General features: G+C 41.5%; 1 protein-coding gene and 1 long non-coding RNA gene across 2 annotated transcripts in view; one reads left to right on the top strand and one right to left on the bottom strand.

Annotated features, from left to right (window-relative positions):
- Nucleotides 1–25,540, bottom strand: part of ak7b (adenylate kinase 7b) — a 46,014-nt gene that overhangs the window by 11,658 nt on the left and 8,816 nt on the right. Inside the window, exons 3-17 of the mRNA XM_034194839.1 lie at nt 21,098–21,256; nt 18,968–19,076; nt 18,106–18,200; nt 17,147–17,257; nt 15,237–15,320; nt 13,184–13,266; nt 12,956–13,046; nt 12,663–12,740; nt 12,298–12,447; nt 5,057–5,185; nt 4,849–4,951; nt 4,060–4,188; nt 3,690–3,749; nt 2,779–2,976; nt 1,540–1,760 (exon numbers count right to left, since the gene is read on the bottom strand). Of these exons, the coding sequence (XP_034050730.1) occupies nt 1,540–1,760; nt 2,779–2,976; nt 3,690–3,749; nt 4,060–4,188; nt 4,849–4,951; nt 5,057–5,185; nt 12,298–12,447; nt 12,663–12,740; nt 12,956–13,046; nt 13,184–13,266; nt 15,237–15,320; nt 17,147–17,257; nt 18,106–18,200; nt 18,968–19,076; nt 21,098–21,256 (1,800 nt within the window). The remainder of the gene's footprint in view (nt 1–1,539; nt 1,761–2,778; nt 2,977–3,689; nt 3,750–4,059; nt 4,189–4,848; nt 4,952–5,056; nt 5,186–12,297; nt 12,448–12,662; nt 12,741–12,955; nt 13,047–13,183; nt 13,267–15,236; nt 15,321–17,146; nt 17,258–18,105; nt 18,201–18,967; nt 19,077–21,097; nt 21,257–25,540) is intronic.
- LOC117531725 overlaps nt 22,298–25,540 on the top strand; it is a 29,370-nt gene continuing 26,127 nt past the window's right edge. Inside the window, exon 1 of the long non-coding RNA XR_004566711.1 lies at nt 22,298–22,309. This is a non-coding gene — a long non-coding RNA (uncharacterized LOC117531725). The remainder of the gene's footprint in view (nt 22,310–25,540) is intronic.

The raw sequence follows: 25,540 nt of genomic DNA, 5'->3' as shown, positions 1-25,540 counted from the left end.
TGTTATTTAATGCATTGAAAGATGGAACATTCCATCTTTCACTGCATGAAATATTCGTACCATTGAACTCATAAACATTCATTGTTTGTACACCATCTCCTGCAGTGAACATTGAATTCATGCTGTATGTATTAAATCCACGAGTGAAACTTGGCACACCAACAGCCTCGCTAAATTCATGTTTCAATTCCGTGTGCCACCACATGTGTGATTCTTATCCCTGTCTCTTTAGACATCCATACATGTACATCCATATCACTATGGACACTCAGGCCATGTACATTGCAATTTTAATTCACTGAAGGATTGGGCCTCATGCGAGAACATTCTGATGCTCTTATCTTAAATTTCTCTTACTTCTTTTCATATTGTGGGCACACAGGAGTCCAAATTAATTTTATTGTTAATAATGCTATATGTACAGGACATAAGTGTATATACAAGGGTCAGTTGAAAAGTTCTGCCTCCAACTTGTTTATTTCATTAACAAGCAAGATATCAAAGTAAAACTTGCACAAGAATAATACGTTGCTTATTGACTGTCTCTGTACCAAACAGTTTTTGCTTGAAATTTCAGGCATGCATAGAATTGTCTTTAATGTAACATGTGCACGGTAGTCAGTATAAAATGATGGCGTACCTGGACGTACGTTTGAAACGTATGGTTATTGAATTCCTAGCGGTGAACCCATGAGTGTTGTCTATGGTGACGCCTGTGTAGACATCAGTTCAGTCAGGAGTTGAGCGAAGAATTTGAAGGACGAAAATCCAGCTATGATAAGTCTGCATGACCAGACCCATAGGGGGCGCCCCATAACAGTCACAGATGGACACCATCAAGTGTGGGTTTGATGGCACTGTCCAAAAGCTGTGCACACACTAGCAGTGGGTTCATCTTGGAAAAGATGCAATTCTTCAGCACAACAATTGTACACAGGATGTACTACACTGACTCAAATGCAGTCTGGATCTCGCATCCTCCGACTTTCTCCTTTTTCCCAAGCTGAAAGAACACCTGAAGGGACATCATTACACTCCTGATGCAGAGGTGCAAGCAGCTGTGTGTTGAAGATGCTCTGTTTTTTTTAATTGGCGTGATGCAAAAACTTGTGCAAAATTGGTGTAAGTGTGTGGAAAGGGAAGGTGACTACCTGGAGAAGTAATGACACTGCATAACAGAGAACATTCCAAACTTTCAGGAGATATGTGATTCATGTGAGAATCTTGCTTCTTGTTGAAATAATCGCACGCACGCGTGTGTATGTGTAGTAGTGATGCATTCATGATGATCAGTGTTTTCTTTCATCTGTGACTGTGTTTAGTCTGGTTGCTCCTTTGCACTTTTATTCCATGATCATTCTAGCACACATACGGTTGGCCTTAGTCATGACTACAATGACAATCAATCAATCTGTCAGTACTTTTTACATGATGGTCGGATGTAGGATCTTCCTGTGTTGATTTTAGCTGTGTTTAGTATTGTACTTAATCAAAAATGCTCTTAAATCATCCAAACCCAGCCCTGCTTCCAGTACCTACCCACTTCTCCCACTGTGAAGCTCTCAGCATGGCTTCCTCTGCCTCCCTCTGTTCCTCCTCAGCCTTCTTTTGGGCCTCACACTTCCTCCTCTCCTCAGCCTCCCTCCTCTCTTCTTCCTCCACCTCCTGGCTGCTGGGGCCATAGTTCCTGGGCTTTCCCACAAAGTCAATTACTTTCTGCATGAGCAGCAGGGTGTCAGGTTTGTCATCGCTGGTAACCTCTGCAAAGGATGACAACAATGACAGAAGTATAATCTCTCCAGCATGTCCTGGGTCTTCCCCAGGGCTTCCACCCAGTCAGATGTGTCTGGAAGACCTGACTACGGAGATACCTGGGAGCATTCTCACCAGATGCCCAAAGCAGTGGCAAGACTCAGAGTCCCTCCCAGATATTCAAGATTCTCACCCTGTCGCTGCGTGTAAACCCAGATATCCGACAGAGGAAACCCATTTCTGTCACTTGTATCCACAACCTTGCTCTAACACAGAGGTCTCAAACTCATTCCAGAAAGGGCCGAGAAGGTGCAAGCTTTCTTTGCAACCACCCACTCCACCAGGTGATTTCACTGATTAACTGATTCCACCTGCTCAAAGAGATGTTAATCAGGAAATCACCTGGTGGAGTGGGTGGATGCAAAGAAAGCCTGCGCCCTCTCAGCCCTTTCTGGAATGACTTTGAGACCTCTGCTCTAGCACAAATAAAATAAATTCACCATCTACCAGATCATGTCAGTCAGAGCTCCATGTGAGTTTTTGGCTGTTTACACTTGTGTGACTCTATTACTACAGCAACCAATGTGAATAAGAGCTAAATGAGGATTATCACATGAACACACAGATCGGATGTGGTCATTTGATATATATATATACATATATATATATATATATATATATATATATACATATATACATATACATATATATATATACATATATATATATATATATGCAATGAATCAGATTTGACCTGGCATTCTGCACAAAGCATTATAGTCCAGAAAATGTGATATATGACTGAAGGTAATAAGACCAATAGGTGCCAACATAACTCCATCTTTCCCAAAATGTAACTGAGAGGGCAGTTAACACTGAATCATCGTCACAAACTCAATGACATCTGTAACAATTAACTACAAACCAATAAACTAGTTTTTGCTGGAGACACTGAATGTACATCTTGATCCTCACACCCGTCCCTGTTTCATCCATACCCAAAGTGGTCGGTGCTTCATAACTTACCTACGCATAGAGGGATGATATCCAGCTCATCAAAGCAGTTGAGAACAGCATCACTTCTCATTTTGCTTTCTCTGTAAATGCTTAGCTGCTGCAAGAAGTGCTCCTGATGATAATTGTGCTCCTCCACCAGTTTCTGTGGCAGGTTCATCACGCGATCAGTCAGGAAAGCATCCGAAGCATCCATGCACAACAAAAACTCTGCAGTACACAAAACATAACCATGAAAAACATCCTGTATGTGAAACAAAATAATAGGCACAAAAAAACAATTCTGCTCCATGTCAGCCTTTACAATCCATTTTATCAATAAAACTACCACATACTTCACAATCAAACTATTTTGACAGTGCAGACAGTCAAAATGACGGCCTGTGGGACGACTTCACTGAAGACATACAATGATCAGCCACAGCATTGTGACCATCTGCCTAATATTGTGTAAGTCGCCTTTTTGTGACCAAAATAGCCCTGCCCTCTCAACGCGTGGACTCCACTGTACCTCTGAAGGTGTGCTGGGGTATCTGGCACCAAGACATTAGCAGCAGATCCTTCTTTGGATCAGACCATGCAGACCAATCTTCACTCCTCACACACATCAGTGAGTCTTGGACTATGAACCTGTCATTGGTGAACCCGCAAAACTGTCTCCGCATCCAACATGGAAAAGTTTGGATTTCCCACACAATTACTTGCTATCTGACATTTTTAGTAATTCAGGCCCGAAGAGACAGCCATGAATACATTACCTTTCACATTTTTCTGCTTTCTCAAGAGAAGAGTGCTGTGTGACTGGTGCCTGAAACATTCTTTCACTCAGGCTGAATATTTATGGTAACAAGCGCTTTTATGTCACTGCTGCTGGTGTCTCAGTCCGAGACACTAAGGACAACTGTTAACAGCAGTTGACCAACCTGGGATAATCTTGTGCAAAGGATTCTTTGACGGTCCATCCGCTGATTCGTGTTCTTGATCTAAACAAATAAAATCAAGAATTAGAGATTAGCCGATCATACAGTCAGTGCACATCATCAGTTTTGCAAAGGAGAAACATGAAAGCTTCATTCAGAATCACCACAGTGGATCATCTGTCACAATATCACCCAATAGTTTATTTTTTTCTGATCCCTACACTGATTTGGCAATATCACTGATATCACATATGAGCGATATGAATATGTTAAATCAATCACTCACATATGTTTGTCTTGTGCATATTGTATTCCATTTAAACTCAAGTGATTCCACATCCAGAATATCATGAGAACTGTCATAAAGTCTTACCATAGAAGAGGTTTTTAGCTTCTTCATAAGTCCTGGGAAAACCATCCAGAACAAAGCCCTGTTTTCTGCAAGGGTTAGACAGCAGCTTATCCTGTACCACCTTCACCAGAAGCTGTTCATCCAAATGCCCTAATGCACATCAGACATCATATGATGTAATACTGATAAAAGATGGTCTGGGTTTTTATCACTTTCATTTGCTCATATCTCACACTGTTTACTCCATGTCATTGTCTTAAAACCTCAGCAAATTCAAATAATCAAACTGTCATTCAAAACAAACCGTGTTGGAAACATATCTAATGTATAAAGCTGACCGCGTGTGTGTGTTCGCTATGCACAGCCACAGTAATTAAGCAATCAACACCAAACACCAAGGGGGAGGTCACTGCGGGCCTTATGTTCAAAACATACATGTGCAAACACACACACACATACAAACTCTTTGAATTTGCACCTTCAGTGCTAGCTGAGGCGCACTACGCGAAAACTAGGACAAGTAAATCCTGAGTGCTACTTGTCTGAATGTTTGGACAATTCAAACAGATTTTCTGCTGGCCAATCGCTGAAAAAACAAACAAACAAAAAAACAGAACCACTGCAGTAAAAATCTTGGCCAACAGAGAATAGAGTGTAGGGATTTTGGTGGAGATATGCAGTCAGTAAGCATCCTCAAACTGATCACAAATTTATGACAAACAGAGCTGCTGGTAGAAGTACGCTGACAAACAAGCCTTTTTCTGAATGGAATCGTTCTACTTTGGTAAAACGGGACTTTGGGCTTCTAACCTTTGTTCTGTTCCATACTTTCCTTCAGGCTGTTCAGCAGCTTCGAGACTCCAGCAGACTCCTCGTTCTCAGTTTCTGAGTCAGTGTTCTTTACTGTATCTTCCTGCAAAAGTCGGTGAAAAATAAATGTTAAGATATTTACACTGCATGTTTGTGCATTTGCTTTTGAAGCATTTCAATGATGTTTGGTTGTGTGTGTGGCGAACACCAGTTCTTTGATGGCTTCAGAGATGGTCTCGTGCAGACTGATGTGATGGAGTTTATAATGCTGACAGATCTGTCTGCACATCGTGCTCTTCCCCACAGCAGGAGGGCCCAGCACACACAGACGGATGGAGAGAATGCACAGAAACTGTTGTTACAGAACATTCAACCATCAATAGCGGAAATAGTAGTACAGTGGACTGTTCCGATTGAAAACTTTGTTTAGTCAATCATAATGGTACCAATACCATACTCATTTGCAAAGTCAAGGAGGCTGATGGTTAGAGTCAGCACTGAGTCTGGTAGTGGAAACACTGGAACTCGGTACAACATCTGAACCAGCTCCCCAACTAGTGTTTGCACTGGTGAGAAGGTGGCATGACACCCAGTAGGGATAAAAAAAAGACTTGTCAAAGGGCAAATTAACTCCTTGAGAGTCAATGGCCATCATGTTTTCTCAAATGTTTGTATGTATTATTTTATAGACATTTTTAAAGTTGATGTAAATGTAAGGTGTGTAACTAGGCATGGTTCTGCAACACACAGTTAATACTTTTGCTGCAGCAGACCAGCTCCTTCCAACTATAGTTGGAAGGAGCTGGACCAATAGGGGATTAAGGACCTTGCCCAAGGGCCTTAAGTGATTTCCCGGTCTGGTTGGGGTTTGAACACCCAGTGAAGCCTGGTGGTGGCAGCATTTACTGTGGGGATGTCTTTCAGTGACAGGAACTTTGAGACTAGACAGGACTGAGGGAAAGATGAATGCAGCAATGGACAGAGACATCCTGGATGAAAACCTGCTCCAGAGCACTCTTGGCCTCAGACCACAGGTGGAAAACTCCAGCTTCAGAAAGTAAAAGCCCTACCATGTATTTCTTCTACCTGTGCACTTTAAACAGGTAATCTCAATAATTAGCTCATCCACCTGCCTGAAGAGTTGAATTAATAACAGTCAGCTGTTTTACTAGGAAGATGGAACAAATATGTGGCTGGACTTTTACTTTCCAGACTGGGGTGATGGTTCTTCTTTCAACATGACTGTGACCCTAAGCACACAGCCAAGATGTCAAAGGAGTGGTTTTAGGACAACTCTGTGAATGCCCTTGAGTGGCCCAGCCAGAGCCCAGACCTGAATCTGACTGAACATCTCTGGAAAGATCTGAAAATGGCTGTGCACTCCCCATCCAAACTGATGGAGCTTGAGAGGTGCGGCAAAGAGGAATGGAGTAAACTGCCCAAAGATAGGTGCACCAAGCTTGTGGCATCATATTCAAGAAGACTTAAGGCTGTAATTGCTGCCAAAGGTGCATCAACAAAGTATTGAGTAAAGGGTGTGAATATGTACACTGCAGTCACATGACCATAAAAGGCACTGAAGACTGCCTGAAGTCCAAATGTCTGGATGGCAAACACAGAACCGGAGTGGGAGAGGGGCACAGTGTTACTCATGTGCACGTGCGCCCTGCGCACACACGTGGGGCTGAAATGATCACTCAGCTGTGTGTCTGTATGTGTGTGTTCATAACGGCTGCATGAGCCAATAAGCGTGTGCATGTGTGCGCATGCCACTTGACACCTTTGCTGAAAGCTTGCTGGCGGTGGGAGGAGCAGTCACACCATGCGTCAGACGTAGCCTTTCCAGCAAACTTTCTTTTTGCTTTTTTGCTCACTTCAGGAGCACAACACAACTCTGTACACCATGGTGTCGGTTGGATTATCACATGGGATTTAATTTTTGCGTGGTTATTTGCAGCACACAGCAGCCGGGTGACTTTTCACCACAGGCTGTGGTTTGGTTCCTGTGCACTCTACGCTGTGAAATGATCGTGGTTCCGTGCTGGAGGTGAGTTTCATGTTTGATGATGTTGTCATGGCCTGGCCATACAGTTCCATGTCACACCTCCTTACAGAGTTTAGATGGTGATCAAGTAATAATATGTATATTACAGCGATGAGATCTGTTCAGCTCCGTGCCTGATGTGCGCTATGATGCATTACTGCGCATGAGACCAAGGAGAGGCGCAGCGGCACACGGTACTTTCGGTTTAATAGCGTGTTGTTCACATTATATGATGAATGAGTGCCACATATATGTTATTTCATATCAACATTTCTTTTACCCTTCCTGGCCGGGGTCTAGTGGAGGTGGACATCCGTGGCACAACATGTCAGCAGGTTTTGCTGTGACCGATCGATCTCAGAGCTCAATCAACCCCGATCAGATTGTTTCAGATGCTGTTTTGATGTTGTCAGAATATGCAGACTGCGATCAGATGATGCAAAAACAGCACATCGACTGCCGTCAGATGGGCCTCCCATCTTGATGGCGCCAAGAGTGTTTTGAACATGTGCAGCCGAGCAAATAGGACCAAATATGTAGACTGCTCAGAGACGGTCATCTGTTGGTCTGCAGTCTGCACCTCAATATTTCCAGATTGTGGTTAGATGTGTCATTCTGACACCATTCGGCCTCAATTGGCATATGTGTGATGGGGGTATTAGCTTCATAGTGGAGTAGAGCAGAAAGGGATATTCTTTCCCCAAAACAGATCAAATCTAAGCTTGCATCTCAGATGTACTTTCTGGTAATTTGTAGCTAAACTTTCAGGTCTTCTTTTTATGAAAACCCCCCTCTATACCACTTTATCATGAAGCTGTACAACTGGTGATACAAAATGCAAAGCTTGCACTGTGCAGTTTATCCAATCACAGCCACATAAGCTTATAACTTCTTCTGGGTTGTCTGGGTGTCTTGGTGGCTTTCCTCACTCTTCTCCTTCTTGCACAGTCACTCAGACTTTGAGAACTATCTACTCCATGCAAATTTACCATAGAGTGGCATACTGTTTGTATTTCTTTGCAATTGATGTAAATAAAGTCCAAGACATATTCAGTGGGAGCTTTAACCATCAGAGAGCCTCATTGACAGCTACCACAAAAAACAAAATATTCTAAACTGACTAACTGCGGCCTGGAATCTACATACTGACGTGCCTCCATTGCTCCATACAAGGATATCTGTTTGGTGTGCCATGAAGAGTGCTGCTGTGTGGAATAAAGGTCAAAGACGTTGGTCATGATAACAGATGGCCCCAAACATTAATAAAAACAGAGAATTTGTCTGAGGTGGAGGCACAAAAAGTCACTCATTTTTGTTTTTTGTTGTCTGCAGTAATGAGCACAAAAAAAGAAGCCTGGACTGCTGTGGTGAATGCAAAACACTCTGTCCCATGAGATTTGAATGGGTCTGAGATCAAAGTTGGGCACAAGAAGCAAATCACAGACCAGAATAAAAAATAAACAGGAAAAGGAGGATATAACATCATCATTAAGTTGCATTTGTTCAAGGAATAACAGAGAAAGTCATTATCCATCAAGATGCCAGAGGTAAGCCAGAGGTAATTTATTTCCTTAATTTAATTTAATTTATTAATTTAATTTGTACTGTTAATGTCTTGAATGGCAAACAAATGAAGAAATAATTAAACCAAATAAATTAAAACAAATTATTTTATGAAACAGGCAAATCACAGGACTGTTGTTTGTGTCTTCTGTAATTAATGAGTGCAATTCAATCAGAACATAAATTTATTTAAATGAAAACAGCATTACTGCTTGGAAAAGTAAATTAATTAGTGTCAGGGTTCTGGGATGTCTCTTGGTGTTTTTTTCAGCCCAGTCTCACTTTTTTTTTCGGCCTCCCGTCACGAAATGAGTCAAATTTTCGTGACGGGGTTTTTTTTAACTCACTATTACTAACCCTATGTCAGCACGGGCAGGAGCCCGTCTACCATAGTGGCTGGACCCGCAATGCAAACTCCCGGACTAGGCTTAGGTGTAGGAGAAAACATGGTCTTTATTCCAGGCTCTGGTTTGGTACACGTGATCAAGCAGCGGAGCAGAGGTACAATCAGGATCAGGCAAAAACGCAGTTATGGTTGAGCAGGGGCCAGAGGCACGAGCAAACACAGACATCTGGGACGAGGCAAAAGGCATGGTCGAGGAAAACAAGAGCAGAGGTACGATATACGGCGAATCAGAACTGACAAAGGGCGCTGAAATGTGTACGAGACAACAAACTGGCCGTGACCTGTGAGACTGTGATGGTTTAAATCAGGAGCAAACAAATTAGGGTGATGTGAAGCAGGTGCATGGAAGTCTCTGGAAGGGGGCATGACCAGGGCAGGCAAAGGTTGTGCAGAGTACAAGATAGTGAAGGAAGGAAAGCACAGAGGAGTGAAGTAACAGACAAAGACACGTGAGCTGAAGCAAGAGTGGGAGTGAATGAAAACACAAAGCAGATATAAACAAGGTGGGAAACGAAGACATGGGGCAGGTGCAGTGATGTGAACATAATAAGCTGGGTGTGAGGAATAAACTAACACCGAATGTGAAACTACAAAAACAAGAACTGAAATCAAACATGAGCATGTGAACAAAAGCAACTAGAACTGATCAGGAAATCAATACAAAAGCAAAATTAAACAGGAACAGACTAATAAACAGAAAACAAAACCTGATATAAAAGTACAACAGAAAACAACAGCCAACATATACAGAAGAAAGCTAAATGATAAACAATGAAAACACAAACCGGCTGAACAGAACTCGAACAGAACTGGACAATGGCTAAAGTATGAAAAGTAACAAAGTGATAAGAAAAACATAACAGAATAACTCATGATGAAAATAATTACTGATAAATCAAAGCTGAAGCAGACGGAAAACCACAAAAATGGGAAAAACCCTAACTTTAACCATAACCTAACCCTACTCCTTCCCCCCCACACTAACCATAACCACCCCGACCCCCCGCTTCACTTTTAATTTTGTGTAGCCATCACGGAATGAATTCCTGCTGCTGTGACAAAAATGAGGCGCTTTTCATCACAATATCACAAATCAATAGATTAATGTATATTTCGTGCTGCTGAATCACGACTTGCCGTGAGACTGGATTGTTTTTTATGCAGTATTTTTGTTCTTATCGTGTTCTGTGTGGTGTCTTCCGTGTCTGCTTGGGGTTTTTTGTCACTGCCTCTCTTGTCTGTCATTTGGTGCTTGGTGGTGGGTGTTTCCCTCTAGATCTTTCTGTCACACCTGTTCCTCATTGTCTGTTCATCGCCTTCCGACATTTAAACCTCACCTTGTCCACCTATTCTCCGCAAAATCGTTGTGCTTTTTTGCCTTCACTTCCAGCCTTCCTCAGAGTCCTTGTATTTGATTGTCCGGCTGTATTTCTGAATTTCCTGCCTGCTTCCTCAGCCTCGCCTTTGCCTGATGTTTTTGATACTGTTGCTAATTCTGAACTGCCTATCTGCTTACTGACCTCAGCAAATATATTCACTAAAGCCTTTTAAACATCGAACTCTGGATTTCCGTTTCCAGCAATTGTGTCCAGTCGTTTCTGGGTTCAGATTCTGATAATTAGGTGAAACAGCATCATTTTATATGCCTAGCACATCCTTTAATATGCTACCAATTAATAAATTAAAATCAATGACAGATTCCAATTTAATAGTACCAGAAACTGTTGTGAGTGACCCATCAGTTATAGGCCACTAAATAATTCATGAAAGCCAAAACTGTTACACTGTAATATGAACATTCTCATATACTCCTCTGTAAGTAAACTAATTCAACTGATATAGTTGACATTTTTAATGACAACAAATGATGAGGATGAAAGGGCATCAAGTTCATGGTTATTTAATACATTTGGTCAATGCATTAGCAAATTAACTGATTTACTTTAATTAGAATTAAATTACTTTTTTTTTTAAATAATAGAGTCCACTTGAAATACAGGTTGCTGGTTGACCTTGTAGGCATCTCTGCCTGATGCAACTCCACTGTTGCCTTAGACTGCTCCCCAGCATACTATGTTGTGGTCCATCTTTTTTGCCCTTTCTCTTGGAGGACCTTTGGATTATATCTTTCTCCTTGGCTTCGTAGTTAGGTAAGGTGTGTCCCATTTATGGGTCAGGTGATGAGGTAACTAGCCTGCTTTCCTGTGGTCAGCCAGTCTCTCCTGGCTGTCCTCCAGTCTTTCCTGGATGCCAACTGCACTTTCACAGTAGCCACTGGCAAGTCAGGCACTCCACTTGAAATACAGGCTTCAGGTCGACCTGCTAGGCATCACTGCCTGATGTACCTCCACTGGTGCATTAGACTACTCCTCAGTACACTACTCTTTAGGAGGCCAGCCAACACTTTGGCATAGTCTATGCGAGTCATTGTCTGTGGACCACCAATGCGAGATGACCCACTCCTTTTCCCCAGTACATCTCCTGGTGGAAGAGCGATGGCAAGCATTTCCCATTGCCACCTCCTGCTGTTAATCCAGGTACTGTCTGGCCCCCAACTTTCATGCCTCATTCTCAGCCTCTTCAGTCAATTCCTTTATCCTCTACTGAAATGCCACCCCTACTACCCCCCACCCCCCAGCAGATGCGATGTTACAGAGCTAACAAACTCCACGTCCACCGGGGATATTACTATAGCCTCCTGGCACTCAGCTGCCAGCTCTTTGTGCCTAACAGGCAAGCTCTGCTGACCACATACCACACCAGCATGTCAGGCTGAAGTGATGTTGTCACAGTTTCGCTTGAGAATTGAAGTTGCTTCCCAATATCAGCTCTCAAGCTCCATTCCCTGTCAGGTAAGAAGAGACTTGTCATGCTTCTATCTGGGGAGGAGGGGGTGCATTCTTATTCTCCCCAGACCTGGCAAACTGGATGGAATGCTTTGTCGGATCCAGAGGGCCTTTGTTCAAAATTGTTCAAAATTTAATCACAGAGTACAAATAAGTTTAGGTAAGAACATATTAATGAACCCCAGATTTGTGCATAAAATATGAGTACGAACATTTAAGCACAGATTTGTACATCTGCACTGTTTGTGAGGTCCATTATGTCTATAATGATCACACAGAAGACAAGCAATGTGTGGGATCCAGAGGAACAGGAATCTGAATCCATGATGCAATATGCTGAACAGGTTGGGTCAGACCTTGAATAGACTCAATGAAATTGTGGGGAAGATCTGGATAAAATGTGCTGATGCAAGAATTTTGCTTGGATTACATCCTGCATCTGTTAAACTTAACTTAGTTTCAAAAATTAACATTCTACCAATGTATAACCATTTTGGTGCTTTGCTACCAAAAATAAATGAATAAAACATGGCAACAAATAGTCCTTTTTGGTTACAGCAGCAATGCACTTTGATGTGTCCAGTACGTACCAGTAGACCCCTGCTCTGTTGATACTCCTCTGACACTACCTCTATGTTCTTCACTAGACCATCCTCAGACTGCCACTGGATGGAGAACAGCTCAGTGACATGAGCGGCTTCCATGCGAAGGTTGATCAGCATGGAATCAATTTCAAAAACCTGTCAAATGAAACAGCATACAGTACAAACCATGTTCAGTCTTCATAGAATGTTGAGTCTGATCTGACACAGGAGGAGAAATCTTTATTTATTTATTTATTTATTTAATATAACATGACTGGACCAAATATATTTTACCCTTTGCAAAAAAAAAGCTACTGAAAAATCCTGACTCCACTGAGTATGACACAACTCTCACTGAAATAAAGACATACGCTCAAGTCCTGTTGGAGGAAGGCATCTTCAAATGGCTTTTTTTGGATTTTCCCTGATCCAAGAAAAGATGAAATTATCTGAGAACACAAAAGACACTTTAATCGTCAACATATTCATCTTAAAAGTATTAACAATTTAGATGTAGGCCAAACAGGACTAAGTAGGTGTAACAAATATTAACACTTTGTTCCTTCTAGTTTATACTAGTTCATACTATATAAATACCTGTTTTTGTAATTATCTGATTTTTATTTTTGCAGTTTCTGGCATATTATTATTATTAGTGACACACCTTCACAATGTCCTCCATAGTGTTGTGGGACTTGTCCACAGCTAGCAGGTAATAAGGCTTGGGACGGTTTTCAATCAAATTCAGAATAATCCTTTCATACAAAGAAATCAAATGTTACACAACTGGAGCCAATAACACACTCAAATTTGTGTTATCAAACATCTTCATAGAATTAAAAAAAAAAAAAGCAAGCAGAATAAATCCACATAATGGGTTTCTGAGTCAAACCTTCCCAGGTCAATTATGTGAATCATGGGAACAATATTGTTGCCATCTCCAAACACAGGTACTTCCTGTCCCAGCCACGCCATCTAATAAGACACCAATCACAATGTCAAGTCATAACGGTCACTGATGTTTTATGAGGACATAAAACAAAACATTACTGAACAATGTCAAGGATAATAAAACAATAAAAACAAAATAAGGTGAAAGGAAAAAAAAAAAAAACTACTGTAAACAATTAAAGTAAAAATAACAGCGTAAAGCCGAGTGTCCACATGTTCCTGTCAGTTTCCAGGTGGGCTTCAGTGTTTGGTTCAAATCTAATGCTGTCAGCTTGCAGCAGGGTTCCCGGGGCACCGCAGACAGCTGGTTAAGCTGCTGTCAGCTTGCCGGTGACACGGTCGGGTTCCCAGTAGTTTCTACCGGCGTAAAAATTTTTACATGTCCAAAATTTCATTCCTGATTATCCCGACAGATTTTGGTGGGCGACAAGCTCCAGGATGACCATCTATGCTTGCAGATGGATTGCGGCGGGGTTGGTGGTTATCCCATGAGTTTGCCATTTTGCAATTTTTTCTATCAGAAAGTCAACCGCAACCTAATAGGAACCCCAACAAAGCTGCTCCACTACTGAAGAAAATATGATTGGCTTTAGTTGGAAGCAGTGCTCCACTAGTGATGAGGTGAACTTCAGTCTTTCCAGAAGATTATTCTGAATAGACTGGGCACAATCCCTCATGATTATGTAGAAGAATTTTTAGGTCCATATTTGAACTGTGATGAACTATCAAGTGTCCTGATCCGAACTGTATGTCCTCTGGCTGAACTAGCAGGTGTTCAACCCAAAAAAAAGGGCTCTATTAGTCATTCAGTCTGTCAGGGGCTTTCCAAGGCCTTTTAGGTGCTTTCCCGCAGGCCACGTGCAGGGGCCTCAGGCCAGCTGCACGTGTGGCTGAGGCCACGTGCGGGGGGGGCCTCAGGCCAGCTGCACCTGTGGCTGAAGGTCTTTTAAAAAAATCAGTTGTAAATCCTTCATGTTTTAATGGGAGCGTTTGTCACATTGAAATAATGGCCTAACACCTGCTTAGGGTTCACTAGGGGACGCTTCCAATAGAAAACCATGTCTTAGGAATGAAATAAATAAAAAAGTTGAAGGAGGAGCGATGCCCGCGGGTCTCCAATAAATAGACGAGCGCGGTTGTCATATTCAGTCTCTCTAGAGGACTCAGTTTGTCTAAGCTCTGTGTCGAAGGCTTAAATAAACTTAAAAACTCTGTGCATTTTATCTTGCTTAAGGCTGAATTATTCTAAAGTGTTGTGTCCTTTTTCTAGCATATCACTTGCAATTAGTTTGTGTTATCTAAAAGAAGACATCCCGAGAAGACTAAAGACGAGCCGCGACAATTAGTTCTGATCTGAGAACAATGCTAGGTGATCAAAGAACTTAAAGGTTCACAGAACACAGAATCAGGTCTGAAGTGTATTGTGATTCAGTTCAACACCATTTACTGTTTCGCAAACCACTGCAGAGAATGATGCAGATTATTTTCTTGGTTTTTATTAAAAGTGCAAAAGGATCATTTCTGGATGACCGGAGTCTGAAGGACTATTTAGTGGGAGAGCCTGGCTTAGAATAGAGAAGCGTGGGATGAGCACAAATAGAGATGGTGTGACTTTGATTTGCTCCTGCTTTTGTTCAGATTGTCTATAATCACATAAAAGCTTCCTGTTCAAGCTTGAGTGTCAAATAATAGAGCAATTTCATTCAGCTTGAATGGATATTATGGGTGCGTTGTTGGAATGAAGCTGCGTGAGGACAAGCAGAGCAGCTTTCCACATAAAAAAATCTAAACACATGAATCTGACCTGGTTCCTATGATAGTCACATAAATAATATATGCGGATTCACTATTCCGAATGATCCCATTCCAGGTGGAACCCTTCATGTCAGGATAAGTACTGTTTGATGAACATCCCATGTTTTGTGTGCTGAGTGTGCATGCACAGATCTTGTTGACATTTGAAGCAAAACCTTGTCACAGCTTTAAAACCTCACCTTGAAAAAGAGGTGGAAGACGTGCTCATCCATCCCATACTGAAGTCCTGATGCCACCACGTACGTTGATAACAATGCTCTATTCTGTAAACAAAAATCAGATAGCACAGTAATAATAATACTAATAATATTATAGCCTTTTATTGTCATTGTACATATACATACATATGAGATTTGTCCTCTGCATTTAACCCATCCTAATTGCAGTTAGGCACATTCTATCCTCTGGGATCAGTGGGCAGCCACAGTCCAGTGCCCAGGGTTCAACTCCAGATATATTGGTCAGGGTCAGAGAAAGGAGCAGATCCTAAATAAGCATGTTTTTGAAGGTGGGAGGAAACCGGAGCGCCCGGATGAATCCCACAGACACGAGGAGAAACTCTACACAGGTAAGCCGGGAAGTGATCCTACAACCTTCTTGCTGTGAGGCATCAGTGCTAACCACTAAGCCACTGTGCTGCACTCACTCATGTTATCAACTGACATATCTACTGTCTCACTGATGTATCTACTGACATATCTACTGTCTCACTGATGTTATCTACTGACATATCTACTGTCTCACTGATGTTATCTCCTGACTTACCAATGTATCTACTGACATATCTACCGTCTCACCGATGTATCTGACATATGTCCTGACTCACCGATTTATCTACTGACATATCTACTGTCTCACTGATGTTATCTACTGTCTCATCGATGTATCTACTGACATATCTACTGTCTCACTGATGTTATCTACTGTCTCACCGATGTATCTACTGACATATCTCCTGACTCACCGATGTATCTACTGACATATCTACTGACTCAGTGACGTATGTACTGACATACCTACTTACTCACTGACGTACCTACTGACTCATCTACTTACTCACTGACGTACCTACTGACTCACCGATGTATCTACTGACACTGACATGACTCGGTGATGTATGTACTGGCATACCTACTTATTGACGTACCTACTGACTCACTAATGTATCTACTGACATATCTACCAACTCACTGACGTATCTACTGACATATCTACCAACTCACTGACGTATCTACTGACATATCTACCAACTCAGTGATGTATCTACTGACATATCTACTGACTCAGTGATGTTATCTACTGGCATACCTACTTACTCACTGACGTACCTACTGACATATCTACTGTCTCACTGATGTTATCTCCTGACTCACAGATGTATCTACTGACATATCTACTGTCTCACTGATGTTATCTACTGTCTCGCCGATGTATCTACTGACATATCTACTGTCTCACTGATGTTATCTACTGTCTCACCGATGTATATACTGACATATCTACTGACTCACTGACGTATGTACTGGCATACCTACTTACTGACGTACCTACTGACTCACTGACATATCTACTGACATATCTACCAACTCACTGATGTATCTACTGACATATCTACTGACTCAGTGATGTTATTTACTGACATATCTACCCACTCACTGACGTATCTACTGACATATCTACCAACTCACTGACGTATCTACTGACATATCTACCAACTCACTGATGTATCTACTGACATATCTACTGACTCAGTGATGTTATCTACTGACATATCTACTGACTCACTGACATTTCTACTGACTCACTGATGTATCTACTGACATATCTATCAACTCACTGGCATATGCACTGACATACCCACTTACTGACGTACCTACTGACGCACTGATGTATCTACTGACATATCTATCAACTCACTGGCGTATCTACTGACTCACTGATGTATGCACTGACATACCCACTTACTGACGTACCTACTGACTCACTAATGTATCTACTGACATATCTACCAACTCACTGATGTATGTACTGACTCACTGACGTATCTACTAGTAATATTCAAAATAATCCACAGGAATATCAGACTAACAGTTTTGCCTGCTTTCACCACAAGCTTTTCCAGAGTGATGTGTGGAATGAAGTTGGGATGTGCTTTTCTTCTCCTGAAGTCATCATCAGTGAAAGGAAGCTCCAGATCATCCTGTTACAGAAGAACAGGAAACGCACACAACAATTTCTCAAAGACACAGGTCAAACATGTCCCAATAAAACACAATACTGACAGGAACAGAGCTGCTGAGGAAATACAACAGGAGCTGTTCTGAGCATGTCCAAAATACATTTTTTAATTATTAATTTATTTGATGCTTCATTCATACATCTTCATGGCTGCTCTGACAGTTATGTACTGACTGATGACTTTATTATTACTTTTTTTTTTTACTGATGCAACTGATGAAACAAACCTGGAACAGGTGTGCCACTGATCAGGTAATGTATTTTTCACTACATATTATTTAACCGAATAGTAGTAAAATATGTAATGATTATTAGTATACAAGTCAGGCTCAGTTTTTTCAGCTAGGCGTTTCAATTACTGCTTGCATTACAAGCAAAGATATTTCAGAATTTATTTACAAGTGGTGAGAATATAGCGTCTCAGAAAAAAAACACATTTCAGTGATTTGAAATAATGAAGAAATGAATGGCAGTCTTGAAATTTCATTTATGAAGTTAAAACATTTAGATGCAATTTTGATAAAGAGGTTTCATGTAGTGTCACTGTAAATTTAACATTAGCTGCAAGGCTGCAATTAATGATGTGTGCATGTGCATTATCAGTCAATTTTAATTAGTTTAATAGTCAAGAAATAATTTTTAAAAATGTATAATAAATACATAACACAACTTTACAGAGACTAAGACAATGCCTTGAAATGACCAGGAGTCCAAAAGCAAAATATGTATTTCTGTGCCGTGTCTGACTTTAGAACATGCTACAGAGAGTAAGACAAACACAGGCCAGCTGTGCTGTTTGTGTCCACTCACTGGATCCACTGGCTTGCTGCATGCCCAGGTCATCACCGTGGAAACGAGAATGAATATCTTCAAACCAGTGAAACTGCCCATTTCGTCATGGAGAGCTACAATAAAACACATGAAAAGTAACTTGCAAAATAAGTCACAACCTAATCTGAAACGGACGGGGCCCTGACAGTTACAGAATTGCAAGCAATTACAGCAGTTGAACTACATGATAGTTCAAAGTCCAATATAAGGCCAAATCCATGAATTAGTCCCATATCCTTGCCACCGGCAGCAGCACTTCTGGCTGTCATTGTGGAATGTGGGGAGTGGGTTTGCCATCCATCATGTGGCACTGGTCCCACCTTGATCACAACCATAGCACCAGCAAGAAATTAAAACTACTTTCACTGCAAACTTGAAGACACTAAACATCCAGAATGATCAATCCATCACAGAGCCAATTGTTATGGTTAGGGGTCCAAACGGGACCAGACCGGTACTTGGCGATGGACTTAAATGCAAGAGAGCACGAAACAGGACAGAATATGAACGAAAGGAGATTTAGTAACACTAAACAATGAAATAAAGGTGGCCTGCTGAGGTGAGAGTCAGCCTGCTCGCAGCAGTGTAAATCTGGGTGCTGTAGGATTCCAAGCCAGTCTAAGGGTTCAAGGACCAGGACCAGGTGGAATGCTCGCCTCCAAAACCAAAGTCCGGGTTTAAATAGTCTTTCAAAAATCAGTCACTCATCAGATCCAGGTGTGAAACAAAACTGAGTGCGCCATCTGGTGGAGAAACTAAGACATGACACGTAAAAACAAACAAAACCCGGATCCGGGGGAAATCCTGACACCAACAGAGACAAGGCATGCTTTCCACATACCTGAAACTGCCCATGAAGCCTCTTCCACCTGATCGGCATGCTGGGTAATGTTGTAGATGATGACATCACAGTCCATCAGTTTCTGGAAAAGCTGGTCTCTTTGTAGTTGCTGGTTTGCAAAAATCAATAAAGAAATTCTGTCAATAAACTCTGAGGTGCAGTTGTGCTCAAACGTTTACATACTGCATAACTGCATTCTGACTGCATCCTAAATGCTCTCGCGGCATCTAAACAGCATTCAAAACATTCTGATCATGTTTGAGGGGATGTCGAAATGTCCAGGCACGTCAAATCCTGCCCGCATGTGTCGAATGTGGCACGGAGCTGCCGGACAACACTGCCAGTGCATTCTGTTCAGGGTGCGCAAAGGAAATATTGTAATGTGCAAAGTCTGTGGCACACATTCATGCTGTGAACTAGACATGGACATTGCACAATCAAACCGAAAACACTGTGTATCACTGTGGGTCATTGCATCATAGTGCTTCAGCATGGCGCGGCTCATCTGAATGAGGTGTTACGTCTATCATAATCATATTATCACTAATACATTGCTGGATACATAGATGATGTATCTGTAATATTATGTGTATCATAGATGTAACGCCACGTGCATGGTATGCCACGCTGCTGTGCCACGGCAAGTCAGTGTGTCTCAGTGGCTTGGCATGGCACAGCACAGTGCATCAGAACGAGGTGTCACAGCTGTTATATATATCATCTAACTCATTAGCAGGGATGACGATGCAACTGTTTTACCAAGCCATCACAATATAAATAAAAATAATAATCACCCTTGGAATAGCTCTACATGAGTCTTCCACCACACGGCGCCCACCAGCCAGGCTACAGCCTGTGATATAATCCCTGTGATCCTGGGAGCAACATGAGATGGTAACATCGGCCAGGTTCCGAGGGCAAATGTGTCATCCACTGCAAAATAAGCATTCCATATGGCGCGGCATCCAGCTGGACAGCGGTCCCCTGCTGTGTCAGGGCTCGTACCATCTGATTGCTCCCCGGACGGTCCGCCGCTGCGTCAGGGCTCATACCATCCGATCACTCAGTTCAAAGAGTCTGTTATGTGTGCCCAAAAACATTTGCCAGTGTGAAGCTGGGTGCAATGTGAAAGGCCCATTAGGAATGCACTATCCATCTAGACAGAGGAAGGAAGACAAAGATACTTGGTGGTGGAATGAAGATGTGAAAAAGAACTGGGATATATGATGAAAGTAGACAGGAGTACAAGGAAATGCAGCTAAGAGAAGTGGCAAAGGCTAAGGAAAAGGCATATGGTGAGATGGAAAGGATGTGCAACAGGTTAGGGTGATAAAGGGTACGGATTAAAATGTATTGACAAGCCATGAGAGTGTGTTGTGAAGGTGGGTGGGGAGTATTTTGAGGAGCTAATGAATGAAAAAAAAATGAGAGTAAATTTGGCAACTAGGGATTAGAAAGGATGAAGTAAGGGCAGCCATGAAGAGAATGAAAGTGGAAAGGCCGTTGGTCCAGATGACACTTCAGTGGAGGTATGCTAATGTTCAGAAGAGATGGCAATGGAGTCTTTAACCAGATTGTTTCATAAAATATTGGAAAGTGAGAGGGCGTCTGAGGAGCGGAGAAGAAGTGTCTATGTTCTGATTTTTAAGAACAAGGGTGATGTGCAAAACTGCAAGAACTATTTAAATTTGATCAACTACAGCATGACATTACAGGAAATAGTAGAAGCTAGGCTTAGAAAACAGGTGAAGATCTGTGAACAGCAATATGGTTTCATGCTGAGAAAGAGCACTGCAGATGCAATGTCTGGTATGAGAGTACTGATGGACAAGTATGAAGAAGGCCAGAAGGAGCTACTTTGCATTTTCATAGATTAAAAAAATGCTTATGACAAGGTTCCAAGACACAAGTTGTGGTATTGTATGAGGGAGTCTGGTACACAAGAAGAAGGATTCTCCCTCTGCTCCCCCACCAGGGAGGGGGAGAAGAGGGAGGCGAAAGAGGAGGTCTATGGATGTGCTGAGGAAAGACATGCAGGTAGCGCAGAGGACAGACTGAGATGGGTGATCTGTGCTGACCCTGAATAGGAGAAGCCAAAAGAGGAAGAACTTATACAGTCAACCAACTTACAAAATGCTCCTCAGAAACATGAGATCTGTCCTCCTCAGACTTGTCACACACGGTCCCAATGATGTGAAAGCCTCCTGCTTCACTGTCCTGAGACATGTGATGCTTTTTATCTTCAGCCTCAGTGTCTCCAACAGGACTGGGTACATGCTCAGACAATAACTGCAGGAGATGAATTTAATTCAGTTATGTTCTGTGAGGTCCATAAATAGTTGGAAGGTGATGCACAATTTATGGAAATGTGCTTCTGCACACCACCATAATGGAGTTTAAATTAAACAATCTGTGCATGTGTGTGTGTGTGGTATAGACTTTCAGTTTTAATTCCAGGGATTGAACAAAAATATTGCATTAAACTTTCAAGAATTTTATCCATTATTACACATTGTCCCTCCATTTTCAGAGGTCATAAGTAATTGGACAAAATAAATGTCTGGATTATTGTTCAGTCCTTACTTTTACAGCCAGTTATCTTTAAATAAGTCACGGGATTACAACATGAACACTAAGACACTCAAAACCTCAAAAACCTGTAACTCTGTCAGCGTTGTGGTGAATTTCTTGGTGGCTTTTCTCAATTGTCACCTTGATGCACAACCACTTGTACTTTTTGAAATCTGCCTTAACCAGATAGATCTGCCGTAACACCACACTGTTTCTTATTGATGGACATAAATGAAGTCCAAACTATGTCATGTGATTCAGGAATGTTCATATATCTATCCCATGACTTTTCTTATGAAAAGTGACTGAAAAAGTGATGATTTGTAATAGGCCTGACAATAATTTTTTCATTTTCTTTGTCCAATTACTTATGGTCTCTAAAAATGGAGAGACTATGTACGAAATGGTTCATGCAATAAGCTTGTTAAGCTCCTTGAATTCATTTCTAAAACTGTCACCGTCCATATACTTATGGACATGACTGTGCAGAGTAAGAAACAATGTCCAAATCCTAGTCATCAAATAAAGTGCATCATGTTGCAGATCCTTAACAGCAAGATCATTTGTCTATCTTAACCAAAGCTACAAGTTGGCAAAAACATGGATCACTGTTTTAAACACCTTTTGATGCAACAATCATTTAAGAAACATTAGTTGACAGTATTTCAGACTATTTAATGCTACTCTAAACACCATTTGACAGTTTCAAAGACTATTTAAGACTACTGTAAACACCATTTGACACAGTTTCAAAGACCATTTAACATTACTGTAAACAGTATTTGACACAATTTCAAAGACTACTTAACATGACTAAACACCGATTGAAACTATTTCAAAGACTACTTAAGACTAAAACACCACCTGACACAATTTCAAAGACTATTTAAGACTACTGTAAAGACCATTTGACAGTAATTCAAAGACTATTTAACACAACTCTAAACACCAATGGACACTATTTCAAAGGCTATTTAAGAGTACTGTAAAGACCATTTGACACTATTTCAAAGACTATTTAACATTACTGTAAAGACTATTTGAAACTATTTCAAAGACTATTTAAGTCTACCTTAAACACAATTTGCCACTATTTCAAAGACTATTTATCATTACTGTGAATACCATTTGAAATTATTTCAAAGACTATTTAAGTCTACTCTAAACACCATTTGACACAATTTCAAAGACTATTTAACATTACTGTGAACACCATTTGAAACTGTTTCAAAGACTATTAAACATTATTGTAAACACCATTTGCCATTATTTCAAAGACTATTTAAGTGTATACACCATCTGACACTATTTCAAAGACTATTTAACATTATTGTAAACACCATTTGACAATATTTCAAAAACTATTTAAGTCTACTGTAAACATCACTTGAAACTATTTCAAAGACAATTTAACATTACTGTAAACACAATTAATATTTCAAAGACTAACATTTAGCTAAACATGGCAGAGTTTGTTTGGCCGACGAATGACGATTTGAATGAGCTAATTGGCGGTGCTAATTCTTCTAACACACACACACACAAAAAAACAAAAACAAATCTACTTTGCCGTAAGCCATCTCCAGGCATGAAGAGCTGGGATGAAGTTAGGATGAAGAGCTGTACAAATGTCTGACTCATTTTTTTCTCTGGACTGAGCATTCACCCTACTGAGGTTTCAAATCCTGCAAAATCTTGCAAAATTTCAGAGGCCGCCACTCTGCTAAATGTCACTAACTTTGAGAAATGCATTGAGACGCTCTGATAATGCTGCAATTTAACTGCTGTACATGGACAACAGCATTAGCATCGCAAAGTGAAACTCTTTGTATATTGTACCTAAAATTCTCGTGAATATTAGAACTTTAGAGAGAGTTCGAGCAAAGCTTGGGAGCTTATGGTTCTGAGTCAGCTACTGAGGTGACATAAAAAGTTTTAGAACAAGGTAAGCCCATCAAAAGCCTAACTTTGGGTCCCTTTCCATTTTAGACAGAGCCTAGTCAGACTATTTGTGTGTTGCAACTCGGCTACAGACTTCAATTAGTTGCAAACTAGGTAATTTAAAAAACATATATGTTATTTAATGTCCTGGTTAGCAAGTATTAATGATTGTAAGTCTATCTGTGCACATGCTCTGAAACCGTGTGGTTGCTGATGCATTTTATCGATAATTATACTGATGGAGAAACCGAAGCGTTTTGAACCTCTAAATCAATATGAAGCAATTGTGTTGAAATGGTTCAGTGTTTGAAGCAATTAAATTTGGCAACATCTGCTGACCATTCTTTACAGTTTTTATTAATTGCTTTGACCTGTTTGAAGAAACTGGGAACCTCTCAGCCTTCATCATCACCATCTCAGCAGAGCAAAAGACACCTCTTACAAATGTGTTAACCCATTCTCATTGGCTCGACACATTTCCCCCACCCTTTTTCAAAACAGTTAACACAGATGTCACTCAAGCAGTCAAAACTCCATTGTTTTTGCTATGGTATCCTAACAGAAACCATATGTTTCCAGCTATTAGAAACTATCTGATAAGTATGCAGTCACTGAAGCACCTGTTTGACGCTTCTTCACACAAATCTTCAATTTGCAATCAGTCTGTAGTAGGCCTTAAAAGGTGCCATGCCTGTGTTGTTCTTTGCAAGCATGGATCAAGGAGGTCTAAGGCAGATGAGAGTGAGAGTGAGAGTAAGAGGCAGAGGAGTCCAAGGAAGAGGAATCTGTGTGCGAAGTGGAGGTATCGGTTGAAGGGCTTCAAGTTACTGATGAAATTTGGGCAACTATAACTGATCATGTTATAAATCATGGCCTTTCACTTAGGGCCCTGTCCCACTGGCGTTTAGGAGGATTTGCAGATGGAATGCGCACAAAAGTGGCCCACATCCACCAAACAACCGCAATAACCGTGTAACATTCCTGTATGAGTCGGCCGCCATCCAAACACGTCTGTGATCATCCGAACACGTCTGTGATCATCCGTAGAGGCACGCATCCACAACCAGGATTTTGAGCGGCTCAAAAATCCTGCTGCGGATGAGATCCGCATCACTGCTTGAACACATACTGAAGACATACGCAGGACATACACAACCAACGCGCCGCATATCCCCTGTCATCCGCTGATATCCGCAACTGAGGGGTTGGCGCGGCTTGGTGGCGGACTGGGACAGCGTGCAAAACAGATATGACGCGTGCCCAGCACGGCCACATCATGGTCGCAAATGGTATGTCGCGCATGCAGACAGAGTGGGCACGGATGGAGCGAGTGCATCACGGCTGCTGTGCCCCTCATGGGGGTGCCTCCGCGGTTGCCTTCGCTTCTGTTCCCTGTTATATCCACTTTTCTTCCTCATGTATTCGCTGATCCACCCCGGGACATTTGTCATTTCTGCCCACCTTTGTTGCGGACGCTCAGCTTTTGTCTCCTCATTTCATGTGTAAACCCTCCTAAACTCCAGTGGGACAGGGCCCTTAGAGAGGCTGAACAAAGAGTCCAACCCGTTGTAAACAGAAACACTTTTGCCTCAATTGTCAGAGTTTTTCGACAGGAGAACTGGTAATGTTGTTATAGGCCTACAATATATACAGAAATATCTGCAGTACAGTAATATACAGTACTTCATGTAATTTCTTCCACATTCCCATTTCATGTATTTTTATAGAATCGAAAGGTTTGCAGTCACTGGTGGTAGAAGAATTTTTAATGCTGAGCAGGAGGCAGCCGTTGTCAACATGGTTGTGGCAAATAATGCCGTTAGGCTGTGAGAAATCAGGGCTGCAGTAATTGCAGATCAGGGAGTATTTACAAATATAAATACTGTGAGCGAGACCACCATAGACCGCATCCTCAGGAGAAACCATATGGCAATGAAACAGCTCTACAGAGTTCCTTTTCAAAGGAACTCTGATGCTGTGAAGAAGGCCAGATGCCAATATATCATTGGTCATAGGGCCACTATTGCAGGTCCAGGGCAGAGGGGCGCCAACATAACTATG

The sequence above is a fragment of the Thalassophryne amazonica genome, chromosome 19, assembly GCF_902500255.1.
Source record: "Thalassophryne amazonica chromosome 19, fThaAma1.1, whole genome shotgun sequence".
Taxonomy (NCBI): Eukaryota; Metazoa; Chordata; class Actinopteri; order Batrachoidiformes; family Batrachoididae; genus Thalassophryne; species Thalassophryne amazonica.
This window is presented reverse-complemented; position numbering and strand designations above follow the sequence as displayed.